At 35.8% G+C, this 13,053-nt stretch overlaps 1 protein-coding gene across 3 annotated transcripts in view; it reads left to right on the top strand.

Annotated features, from left to right (window-relative positions):
* susd1 (sushi domain containing 1) overlaps positions 1–13,053 on the top strand; it is a 28,326-nt gene that overhangs the window by 13,903 nt on the left and 1,370 nt on the right. Inside the window, exons 5-16 of one of the 3 annotated variants that reach the window (XM_067439558.1) lie at positions 393–545; positions 3,373–3,525; positions 3,722–3,901; positions 3,990–4,169; positions 4,728–4,907; positions 5,010–5,189; positions 6,431–6,610; positions 6,791–6,970; positions 8,177–8,341; positions 8,877–8,968; positions 9,058–9,244; positions 11,880–11,973. In XM_067439558.1, the coding sequence (XP_067295659.1) occupies positions 393–545; positions 3,373–3,525; positions 3,722–3,901; positions 3,990–4,169; positions 4,728–4,907; positions 5,010–5,189; positions 6,431–6,610; positions 6,791–6,970; positions 8,177–8,341; positions 8,877–8,968; positions 9,058–9,244; positions 11,880–11,973 (1,924 nt within the window). Of the gene's footprint in view, positions 1–392; positions 546–3,345; positions 3,526–3,721; positions 3,902–3,989; positions 4,170–4,727; positions 4,908–5,009; positions 5,190–6,430; positions 6,611–6,790; positions 6,971–8,176; positions 8,342–8,876; positions 8,969–9,057; positions 9,245–11,879; positions 11,974–13,053 lie in introns of all 3 variants that reach the window. The other 2 variants (XM_067439557.1, XM_067439559.1) reach the window with 2 other exon arrangements.

Below are 13,053 nucleotides of genomic sequence, written 5' to 3'. Positions count from 1 at the left end.
AGAACTAATAGAAATAAGGTGTTATGTAGCAGCAATAGCCTTGTGTTCAGTGCAGCGTCATATGCCATGCACAAGGCAACCTGAGTTCAAGGCTTATTTGTTCATTAATGATGTGACTAACTGACGTCACTTCAACTTTAATCGCATAAAATCTGAAGTCGTTCAACCCCTAAAATACACTAATCAACGTAAAACTGGACAGGTGTGTAAATTGTGAACTATGGAAACTAATAAGCAAATCTAACTCAGGCAAACCAGAACCAAACTAAAACTAAAGAGACATAGATCTACACATTACAGTGGCATTAAAATGCTGTCATCATAGATTCTGTTCTGGTGATTTCAGGCAGCACATTTCTTCTCTCACTTCACGATGTTGTTTTTGTATATAGATATAGACGAATGCAGTGTCCAGGGGGTCTGTGGTGAAGGAGGTCTCTGCCAAAACACAAAGGGAGATTTCACCTGCTCCTGTCAGACGGGTTACAAAGTCCAAGATGGATCTGAACCCTTTAATCCAAACCGAGACGCAGCTTACTGCAAGGGTAAGAATGGGGCCAATGTCCTTTACATTAACACATCACTCATTGAAATCTTGAACCTGAAATCTCCTGAATGGTTTATGAATGAATGAAAAGAACACTTTATTTAGTGCAGTAATATTCTCACTATTAACTAGTTGCTTATTAGCAAGCATATTATGATATTGGCTGATTAGTAGTTATTATAAAGCACATATTAATACCTTATTCTGCATGACCATATTCTACATCCCTTAATCCTACCCTGTACCTGAACTTAACTACCTTACCATGTTACTAACTATTAATAAGCAGTGTTTAGGAGTTTATTGAGGCAAAAGTCAATAGTTAGTTAACTTAATAGTGAGAATTGTCCAAAGATATTAATAGTGGTGCTTGCTCAGAACATACCTCTAATTGCATAGCTTATTAAGGAGAGGTGTTCTTTTAGTTTTCTAAATTATACAAGACTTGTGATTTTTACTGGATAAAAAAATGTCATAGATTTACATTGGAGCAGAGACCTGAACCATATCTAGAGACCGGAATATCAGACTTTTTACTTGGCCACCACCTAGTAATGCCCTAGTAACCATTTAGATAACCTGAGCAAGTACTGACTGCCGTTTTGACATTATTTTATGTGTATTGATTGTTTAGGCACAAAAAGCAGCAAAAAAAAAAAAAAAACGAATAGTGAGAAGTGGCTTTATGTGCGTGCACTTTGGGTATAAGTAAAATTACTTATCGGTCTTAAAATGTCTAAAGTGGACCGTCAAAAAAAATCCTGCTGATCTAAGTGCAATGTAGTAATGTCACAAATATAAATTTTTCAAAAACAATTGTAAAATATATCTATTGTAAATATATGTATTGTTACAATATATCTATTGTAAAATATCTGAAACACTTCCAACACTCATTTTCCGCAGAATAGAGCCAGCTGTGCTGTGTCAGCATCTCTCCGACAGCGAGTTGACACACAAACCCACCTCTCCTCACACACTCCAGATAAATATATTTGGTGTTACAGGGCTTGAAGGTCGGCTTGGGGTTGCGCATAATAAAGCGCATAATTTTTCACATTCCCGCAGATTTTGTGCTCGCACAAAGTGTCCACACATAAACCCGCCTCTCAGTATTAAATTGAGTTGTTTTTCACTGCTTATTGCACTTAAAGCTACACTGTGTGATATTTTCCCCCATCTAGCGGTGTAAAGGTATATGACCATCCAGTGAATATTAGTTTCTGTTCCTCTCAATTCCGATTTCGTTTTAACTCCTATGTAGGCCGATTACCTGTCGAGAAGAAAGCAGGCACCATTGGCGTCGTTTTTAAAATCATTGCTCCTCATGAGCTCTTTCCATCTTGGAAAGGCCACTCCAATATTCACTTTTGTCTTGTTTTTTGCCTGTTGCGTTGCCATCTTAATTCTCTTTTTCGCTTTTAATACATATCCTCGAGAATAAGAGTGATCCTCCATCAGCAAAAGACTTTCAAAAAGGATTTTGGTTTTTCTTATGGCTGTCTCAAGCAATCCCCCTCTTCACATTCGACACGGTGCCATCGAGTGTTAAAATACAAAAGCCAAAGCTTGAATTTATGGGTATGTCCCTCTTTGGCTAATGTACTTTCAAGATAGAGGGGCAACATGGCGAACCCCTCACCCGTATGTATTTTCAATGGCATATTATAAACTTACGAGAATACTTTATTACTTGAAAGAAGTAAATATACATTAATGAGCACATATATTTTTGAAAGAACTGTGTTTTTAGCTAAGAATAAACAAAAAAAAGTTACACAGTTTAGCTTTAAACAGTAAAATACACACAAAATAATGTCGAAATGCCAGTCTTGGCTAGTATTCATGTAAACACAGCAAGTTCTGTTTTAAGTGAACGTAAACTGTTGAGAAAGAAAACGCATGTGTAACAGTGTAATGGATCTGTGTGTCAGGTCTTAAAGTGACAGCAGCCTAATATACCTGCTGCTGACAAATGATGAGTTGATATTATAAAATATTTATGGACGTTTTTCCTCATGGTATCAATGTCAAAATTGTGGCCAGTGAAAATGCTGAGTGGCTTGTAACTTTGGAAAACACACACAGTGGCTGGTGAGGATATTTATGTTAATATTAAAGGGTTAGTTCATGCCCCCAAAAAATGTATGTTTATCTGCTTACCCCCAGTGCATCCAATGGTGTGAATAGGTAACAATTCTATGAGAGAAAAAAAAAACATGCTTAGACAACGTGCACAAAACCCCTGCTGCTCCTGACGACACATTGATTTCTTAATGTGAGAAACCGAACAGTATTTAAGTTTTTTTTTTTTACCTCATATCCCGACGAGTGTCATCAAGTTTCCCATCGTCTATAACTTCCATCTGATAAGGTCAAACTGACATGATCATAGATATAAATATAGATTCCTCATTAGTGCCTGTGCGGATCGGTCGAATGAGGCATCTAAATAATGTATATCTATGATCGCATCAGTTTAACCTTATCAGACGGAAGTTACAGCGGTGGGAAAACTTGATGAGACTCCTCGGGATATGAGGTAAAAAAAAAAAACTTAAATACTGTTCGGTTTCTTAGTTGTCTAAGCATGTTTTTTTGTTTGTTTGTTTTGCTCTCATAGAATTGTTACCTATTCACACCATCAACTGACTGGCACACAGCAACGGTTGAAGTTAAAAATCTTCATTTGTGTTCAACTGAAGAAACAAAGACACCTACATGTTTGATGCACTGGGGGTAAGCAGATAAACATCTAATTTATAATGGATCTGTTTTGGTGTGTATGGTTTCTATAGTGATAGACTGCGGGTCTCCTCCTTCAGTCATCCACGCCGAACAGCTCTCCCCCAGTATCACACACTACAGCAGTGAACTACAGTACGGCTGCAAGGAGGGATTTCAGTGGAGGACAGGACAAAACTCATCCATCTGTGGTCTGGATGGAAAGTGGCATGGACCAAGTTTGATCTGTGAAGGTAACATAAATTAGGTATATGACACAGCAATTGCAACACATTTGCTAAACAAAATTACAGCAATTGTTCCACACATTTTGTTACAACAAGATATTCAACACAAACAAAAAGTGTTGGGATTAAACACACAGGCTTATACAAATTAATTGCATATTGAACTGTCACCTGATATCAAATATAATCAATTTCTATATAGAAGTGGACTGTGGGGAACCTCTGCTTGTGCCTCATTCAAAAATGGTTTGGAATAACGTCTCTCGAATGGGATCATTGGCGCTGTATGTGTGTGACCCACAGTTTTATAACAGTGGACGTGAGAATGTGTCAGTATGTACTGCTCATGGGACATGGAGCCGTCCTGACTTCCAGTGTGAAGGTATCTGCTTCTGTTTATTATGTCAACAGAAATATGACGGCGTATCTCAAGGAAAGAATCTGTTGAGAGATTGTTTATGTGTGTTTAGAGATACAATGCGGTTCTCCTCCGGTCCTGCCTTACTCAGTGTTATTCTGGAACGGTGTCAGTAAGATCGGTTCTGTGGCTCTGTATAACTGTTTAACTGGATATCACAGTTTGGATACAGGAAATATGTCCGTGTGTAAAACCGACGGTCAGTGGAGTAACCCAGACTATTCTTGTGAAGGTACAGAGATTCTTTTTTTTTATGTTTAAAGAAAATTAAAAGACATTTAAAGCACAGATAACTTTAAATCTAAACAACATTTTTCCATATATATTTTTTAATAATAACACATACTTACCTCAACTTCTGACTATTTTTCTTACACTCAAAAATAAATGTTCCAAAAAGGGGTGTTTTGCAGCAATAGAAGAATGGTTTTCGGTTCCCCATGCAACTTTATATATATATATATATATAATATAATATATATATATATATAAACTATAATATATATATATATATATATATATATATATATATATATATATATATATATATATATATATATATATATATATATATATATATATATATATATATATTATAGTATGAACCCTATTTTAAAGAGAAAAATAACTTTTTGTGCAATGGAAAGATTATATGGATGTTAAAGGTTCTTTATGGGACCCTCAATGCCAATAAAGAGCCATTATTTTTTGAGTGTGTAAGCAAAGTTAATCCTCTTTATGCTGCAGTGATTCTGTCATAACCATTGACATGTAATTTCCTTCTCAACAGAGATTGTGTGTGGGGATCCTCTTATACTGCCCCTCACTGTACAGATATGGAATGGCAGAGTCACATTTAACAGCATTGTAACATATCACTGCAAACACGGTTACTATCCTAAACAAGGACATAATATATCTGTGTGCGCTGAGAACGGTTATTGGACAAAACCAACTCTGTTGTGTGAAGGTAATTCTTTGCATGATTTATTTTGACTCAAAATTAGGTTTAAAAATGAATTTTTTTACTGTGTAAACTGAAGATTTTTTCAAGGTTTTTGTTGTTTCTCAGAGGTGAGATGTGGTATACCGCCTTCTCTTCCCCTCTCTGTTATGATATGGAGAGGAGACACTAAAGTTGGGTCTAGTGTGTCTTATAAGTGCGTTGAAGGATTTCATAATGTTAGGGAAGGAGATACGTCAGTTTGCGATTCAGAGGGAATCTGGAGTCATCCTGATTTTCTTTGTCAAGGTATATTTCTGCACTTTTATTTCTTGTTAACATGTTTTCTCTTTATTTCGTGAATGGGTCATTCTCAGGAAACGGTGCAATTTATGTCGGTCAAGTCAAATCAAGTCACATTTATTTATAAAGCACTTTATATAGATTGTATTAAAGCAGCTTCACAGTAATAAACTGAAAACGAGCAGTATTTCTGTTCTTCAGTTATGAAACAAAAACAATAAAGCAGCTCTAAAAAGATAATAGTGCCAGTCAACTCAATTTAGTCCAAGGTTGATTTAAATTAGTTAATTAAGTGTTATGTTGAAAGTTCATTAGTTATGAAGCAAAATCTGTTTAACAATAAAGCAAAAGACAATCATGTCAATATTTAGCTCAGGTCAGTTTATTGTTGATTCAGTTTAGTTCAATAATAGTGCAAAATTATCAAATTATGAAACAATTAATTTGGCTATAAGCAGTTGTTGTTCAGTTCAAGTCAGTTGAGAGTGGCCGACGATGTTGTTGTTGATTTTGCAGAGTTCATGAAACAAATCTGATTGAGCTAAAAGCAGCTCTACTGAGGACAATTTTTATTATTAATATTAGTAATTATAATATGATAGTGATATAATTACTGAATTTAGCTGTAGATTATATACCGGTAATATGTGTAACATTATTAAGTGTATTAGAAATGCAAAAATTCTGTTTAAATTTTAAAAATAAATGTTTTTTTCCCCCACTAATATGCATTTAACAGCCTTACATTTGAATTTTACATGAAATAAAATAACCTTGCCTGCTTTCAGTTTTATTTATTTTGTAAAATGCTTCGTGCATTTTCCAAGAAAATGCATTAGATGATTTGTCTAGACTTTCTGTTCAGCACCAGCATACTGAGAATTGTCCTACTTACACCACGGGTCCCCTTACAGTGATGTCACCATTTTGTGCTGCCGTGTTTATACAGTAGCCCTAAACGGACAAACTACTCTACAGAGCGCTAGTCACTCTCTGCTCTCTCCGACGGCGACATTTTTGTCCTGTGTCAACCCCTGTAGCTTCTCTATGTGCTTCGAAAGGGAGGGGTAAGTGGTGGGTTATTGCAATTCATAACCTCACCTCTAGATGCCACAAAATTTCACACACTGCACATTTGTGGTAGACCATTTCATGAGAATGACCTATGTGTTGTTTCCGTGCTGTCCTCTTTAATAAGCTGATAATGTATGCACATGTACAGTGTGTCTGTATGTGTGTTTGTTTAGAAGTAGACTGTGGCGTCCCCATCTCACTACCTCACTCAGTTGTGTTGTGGAATAACAGCTCCAGTCTGGGCTCTGTGGCCCTTTATGTGTGTGAAGCTGGATATCGCACCGTGGGTGAAGGAAATGTGTCACTGTGTAACCCAAATGCAAAGTGGAGCAAAGTTAACATGAGATGTGAAGGTACTGACAACGTTCTGTCATCATTTACTCACCTTCACATCAATTTTTATACTTCACAAATGAAAAAAAAAACATTTAAACTGCTTTAGTTCATCATAGTTTCAATTGGAAATAAGGATATATGCACCATTTTTGCAGTGATCTTTATTTCTAACACTCTACACTGTTCTTAATGAACAGAGATAAACTGTGGGCCTCCCCCAGAATTCCCACTAACTGATATTAAGTGGAACAAAGCATCCGTACTAGGCAGTGTGGTTCAGTACACATGTAAAAATGGACTCAAACAGGAGAGTGACAAAAACACGTCAACATGCACATCAGATGGAACATGGGAAAAAGTGTCTGTAACATGTACAGGTAAACAACTGAATTCCTATAATGACATACACTACGCTTAAAGGTTTGGGGTCAATGATTTTTTTAATTCCTAAAACTCCCCAAGGATGCATTAAATTAATCAAAAGCGAGAGTAAAGACATTTAACGTCACAAAAGCTTTCAATTTCAATAAATGCAGTTCTTTTGAACTTTCTATTCATTAAAGAATCATGGAAATAATGTCTCAGTTTCAACAAAAAGGCAAAAATGCAACTTAACTGTTTTAAACTGATAATAATAGTAAGCAGTGCTTTTTTTGAGCAGTAAATCCTCATATTAGAATGATTTCTGAAGGATCATGTGACACTGAAGACTGGAGTAATGATGCTGAAAATTCAGCTTTGATCACAGGAATTTATTTTAAATTGTAATATTTCACAATATTACTGTTATTTTTCTTTTTTGATCAAATACATGCAGTCTTGGTGAGCATAAGAGACTTGTTTCAAAAAATTATTGAAGAAATCTCACTGACCCTAAACTTGATTGTTAGTGTAAATACCACGAATACCATAAATACTGTATTTTTTTTTAACAGGGGTTGTTTGTCACGTGTGAAGCGATTAGAAGGTCTATATTTTAGGAACTTATCCAAAAAAAGTGAAATGAACACATTAAAATCACATAGTTTATCACAGTGAACTCTTCCTCTATTCAAGTAAGAGTTATAATTACAGTTGCTGCTTATAAACGTCAAACGTTTTATATTTATCATTTTACAATTTATTAATTAATATTTCTGTTTGCAAAAAGGATGGTTTGATGCTTTTCTATCTTGCGATTTCATTTGTTTAGCTGTTTCCTCATTTTGTGTTTTATAATGGTTTAATTTTAGCTCAAGAACCGTTAAATATCTCATAATTGTTTTTAATGCAGAATGTTGTGGAAATTGACTTTTTTATTGTCTGTAGTGTGATACCAACTTTTAAATGATCTATTTTCCCCTTGCGTAATAATAATAGTGGACATGTTCAATATTTTTTTTGTAGTTAAACTGACTGTCAGAAATAACATATGACTGCCAGCCAAATACAGAATGGCTACTAATCCACAAGGACAAATTACTGAGAAAAAGAGCACAAACTCACATCTATTTTGTCACAAATGTCCTATATTTGAATCAACATATTTCAGAACAACATCTGAACAAATATTCGTAACCATTTCTGTGTTTTTCTCTCTGTAGCACATTGTGGCCCTGCACCAGAGGTGCCGCAAGCAGAGGTAGCATGGGACAACAGCACTGCAGTGATCCACCGCTGTGTTAAAGGACACTACAGACACGCAGGAAGTGACATTTCAATATGTGACATCACAGGGAAGTGGCAGAAAGCCACCCTGCATTGCAAAGGTAAACACACACTGTCATTGTTCAGCAAAGTGTCACATAGCCAAAAGAGTGGCCGTTGTCTCAAATAAATGTGTGACAAAGTTTCTGCGACAGCTCTCTGATGCGGTGTCCACGATGTCAGTGTATTATCTCGTGGCTCGCTTCATTTCACTCACTCCTTGCTTATAGTGCACTCAACTTCCATGCACTTTAGATGAGAGATTCAGTAAAATAGAGCGATTTCGGACACAACAACAGAGTCGACACTGAGAGTTGACTCCTGTACTGGAGTCTCTTGGAGTCGACTCCCCATCACTACACACACACATACCTCTGCTTCTGACGTGCACTGAGCTCTGCTCAGAGCCGCTGCGGATTGTAGAGATGAAGTCGAAGCCTCCCGCCAGTTTCATATGTTTTAAAGGTTAATAAAAAAATGTTTAGGGGGGCTGAGGCATAAGTTTAAGGGGGCTGAAGCCCCCCTAAAAGGGCCTAGCGACGCCCATGCGTTGATATAAAATCTGGTCTAATTTGCACCTGATTCTCTGTTTTCCAGAACTGAAACTGACAATTAACAATCTGGTGGTGATTAATGAAAGATGTCTGCGCTGGAATGCAGAGAACGAGGGATATACGGAGAAATACATAGTGAGTATTCATCAGCTACATCTTTGCACTGTTGCATTCCCAAAGTTGTCTCTTCATGAAATGAGGTTGTATGTACGATCTCAACACAGGTGACATTCGTTGGATTGCGAGACTTTGATCAGCTGTTCAGTGACAGGAGAAAAAATATGTTCAGCTCCACAGCTCCAGTGCCCGTATTCTGTTTAAATCTCTTGCCTGCTACAAACTACACCATAACCATTACAGCCGAGTCCACACAAGCCACGTCTACAGTGACGGCCAACACTAGCATACCAGGTACAAAATAAAAGCTGCTTTCGTGCAAACATCCAGGACCCACAAACATCGAATGTCAAGGTCAAATGGCATTTGCAATTTATTTTTACTTGTGTAAGGTGACATTTTTCTGAGCGAAACTCATAGGAAATTCAGTGAAAAACATTAAATTAGTTGTTTTGCGTCATTTAAATTGTTAATTGCCATTGCCATTATTTGCCTGTCTAATATTTGATGACATTCTTTTTTACTATTGTATATAGCGCTATTAAAATAAAACTGACTTGACTTTACATTATTGCAAAGACTCATAGAGTAAATTAAACAGACAATAAATTACTGTGTTAATGTTTTTAAGTTGCTTTACCTATGAGTGAAGAAACGCCTAAATGGCTATTGAAACAAATCAATAGTTTGTACGACCTAAGTGATGTCAACCGAAAAGGGAAGTTGTTTCAATGGTGGAGCAAGTTATTGCATTTTGACAAAAGACTGTTGAGGTAACAATTTTTGGTTACACTTTATTTTAAGGTGGTGTAGTTACATTGTACTTCCTCAAATAAGTACTGAGTAATATTATTTAACAACATGTACTTACTATAGAGTTATGGTTAGGGTTTGGTTTAGGATTAGTTACTTGAAATTACACATAACTTACTGTTATTACTAATATAGTAAGTAGGGGTGTGCACGAATATTCGAATAGTCGATCTGTAATTAACATTCGAAAACTCAAAATACTATTCGAATTTTATTTTGTTAATTGGCTGGCAGTAAATGCAGTTGTAGCAGATATCAAGTGGTACCCTCAGGACAGAAGGACAGCCAAACATGGATGAGATGAAGGATGTACATTTATTTACTTTAAAGAAAAACTAGGTTGGAGCAAAATTAGAAAACACACACACTGGAAGGCCTACTGTCTCACGCCGCACTTCCCCGTCTGCATTCACAGTCAGACTGAGCGCGAACGCTTAAAGAGGAAGCGATGACGCATCCTAAGGTGCCCCACTAATTAAGGCCCCACCTACCACAATTGGTAGGAACTCCCGACTGGAACCATTGAAAATTATACATAAATAACAATGAAAGGGTAACATTAAGTTGTGATGAAGTTAAAACATTTACAAAAATATTTATTTCAACACAAATAAGGTAAGGTAAAATAAAATAATAAAAGTAGGATGACATAAAATAAAAAGTCACAAGCAACTGGCTACACAGTGAATCCATGAGAAATCCCTCTAAATCTCGCAGTTATATCTCAATCCACTGGGTGGCGTTGTGGAGCAGGTTAATAAGTTAAGTGTATTTGATCACAATGTCGTCGTCTGCCTCGCAATGTTTGGAATTAACGTTACTTCGATGAAAATTGAAAATGCTGTTTGCACTATGATGAAAATGCACAAAATGGAGTTACTTTTGATGAAATCAATTACTGAAACTGAGTTATAATGATATCACCACCACAAACGAGAATCACATGAAATCCAAACACCAGTGGAATGAGCGATCACTGCTCAGGAGTGCAGGTAAGCTCATCTGTAGCTAAGTTACCCCGAGTGCGAGTGAGATAACTTATGATAGCAAAATGATCTCGAGACAAATGCTTCCTTTAAAGTTCTTTGAGGGTTTATGAACAGAAAACACAAAGTTCTTCACTCAAACTTCACTTAACCGCTATCTTTGTCTCCGCAACGCCTGTCAGTGGCGCATTTTCTCACCCGAGAATAATATCATAATCCAATAATATAGTTTATCCCTACATGAAAATGTGAAACAATACAAAGTAAACACATCAGCCATATCAAACACACACACACACACACACAGGTCGGTAGGCTATAGCCTATTGACGTCTGTGTGTGTGTGTGTGTGTGTGTACGTCACGCTAACTGACGCGCTCTGCGCTCGTGCTCCTTGAGCTTATAATGCTTTTGTTCTTTAGGCATTTTTTTACACACTGTTTAATGTTTTAAAAACCTTAAGATATAACGTAAGCGTGTTGTGTACATTGCCTAATCATAAGCTTGTTCAGAAATGGTGACGACATGTTTAGAGAAAAAAAAAGAAACATCTCTTATTTTCTCAAAATACCTAATTTAAATAAACGAATATTCGATTTTTATGAGCCCAAATATTCGAATACAATATTTTGGGAAAATGCCCATCCCTAATAGTAAGTACATGTATTAACATGTAACTACTAACTACGTCACCTTAAAATAACATGTTAATTAATTACAACTTAGTAATTGATGAGTAAATGTCATGAGAATTTTATAGACAGACTAACCCAATTTGTTTAGTACAAGTAAACTCTAAAAGCTTAGTTAAGTTGAACCAACTAATTTTACTTTTAAGTGTTTTGGAGTGCAATGTTGAATTGTTGACAATAAGACCAGGAACAAATGTGTTTAAAGAAGAAAGAAACTCATACAAGTTTGGAACAACTTGAAGATGAGAAAATTAAGACAGATTTTTCATTTTTGGGAAATGTTGAATTTGAATTTCAACATTTGAATTTCCATGTTGAATTTCTGACACAAACACTTGCATTAAAATAGTTGGATTCATGAGTACTTACTGACATCCAAAACAAAAAAAATTCTTGTTGTATTTTGATTTGTACACTGTACTTCTTGTTCTTTGTTAGTGCCCCCCACACCAGAGATTAAATACAGTGAAGTAGAGGGTTCATCGCCCACTCTCAAATTACGGAGATCGGCCAACACACTTGACTCAATATGGTAAGGACAGTTTTTATAAGTTTCATTTTTTTAAAGTGTTAATGCCAAATAATGCCTAATAAAATAATAAGAAGTTAATGCCATATGGGCATATGCAATGGATTCAAACATCTGAGACCAGACTCAAAATGCTTTGACTTTTTTTCTAATTTAAAATACAGGTTTTAATTACAAATTATAGTACAAGCATAAGACTTTTTGAAAATGTGCACTGAAAAATGTGTTTTATATGACACTTAAGCTGATGTGAACAAAATCTGATGATCATGTTCTCCCGCATTATTTGAGATGTTTAAATCATTTGTACAAAGAAGGTCTGATGATCAAAGTCAGAAATTAGTTGATTTAATTAGTGACCTGGAAAAGAACAAATATTTTAAAAATGGGAAACACTTTACAATAAGGTCCAGTTATAGTTAAAATTAGTTCATGCATTGTGTCATGACCACTTAGATCACAGTAGCAATGACATAGGGGAGACCACACCGTTAGTAAAGTTAAATCCAAAATAATTTATTTCAACACGGATAAAGATAATGAATTTATGATTTGAAATCAATTACTGTTAATCAGTAAAAGAGAAACAAAGATAAACTAATCAAAAATGTAGTGCCAATCAGTAAAGTATCAAACAGGTGCAATACAAAAGAAAACAACAAAAAAGCAGGAGCAAAAGCAGAGACGCCCAGCTCAGAGCAGCAGCCTTGAGCAGTGAGCAACTGGCTGGAGATCCTTTTCATCCCCTACAATCAGATGGACCGAAAACGGACAGCTCCCCCTATAGCCTGGGGGAAGAAACACAACCCACACATTCTATCTATAGTGGAATAAGCACCCCCAGCATGGCAAAGCCGGGTGTGACAATTGACTAACATTTACTAACTTTGAGCAATACATTAGTTACCATATTTAGCCATCTTTGTTAACATTAATTCATAAAAATACAACTGTTCAATGTTATTGTAGCTCAGGTCAATCAAATAATATATTAACAGATACACCTTTTGCTTAATGCATTAGAAAATGTTCAAATTAACATTTAACTAAGATTAAAACTGCAGTACGTAACTTTTTTTTGGT

The sequence above is a fragment of the Pseudorasbora parva genome, chromosome 3 (assembly GCF_024679245.1).
Source record: "Pseudorasbora parva isolate DD20220531a chromosome 3, ASM2467924v1, whole genome shotgun sequence".
NCBI lineage: Eukaryota > Metazoa > Chordata > Actinopteri > Cypriniformes > Gobionidae > Pseudorasbora > Pseudorasbora parva.
This window is presented reverse-complemented; position numbering and strand designations above follow the sequence as displayed.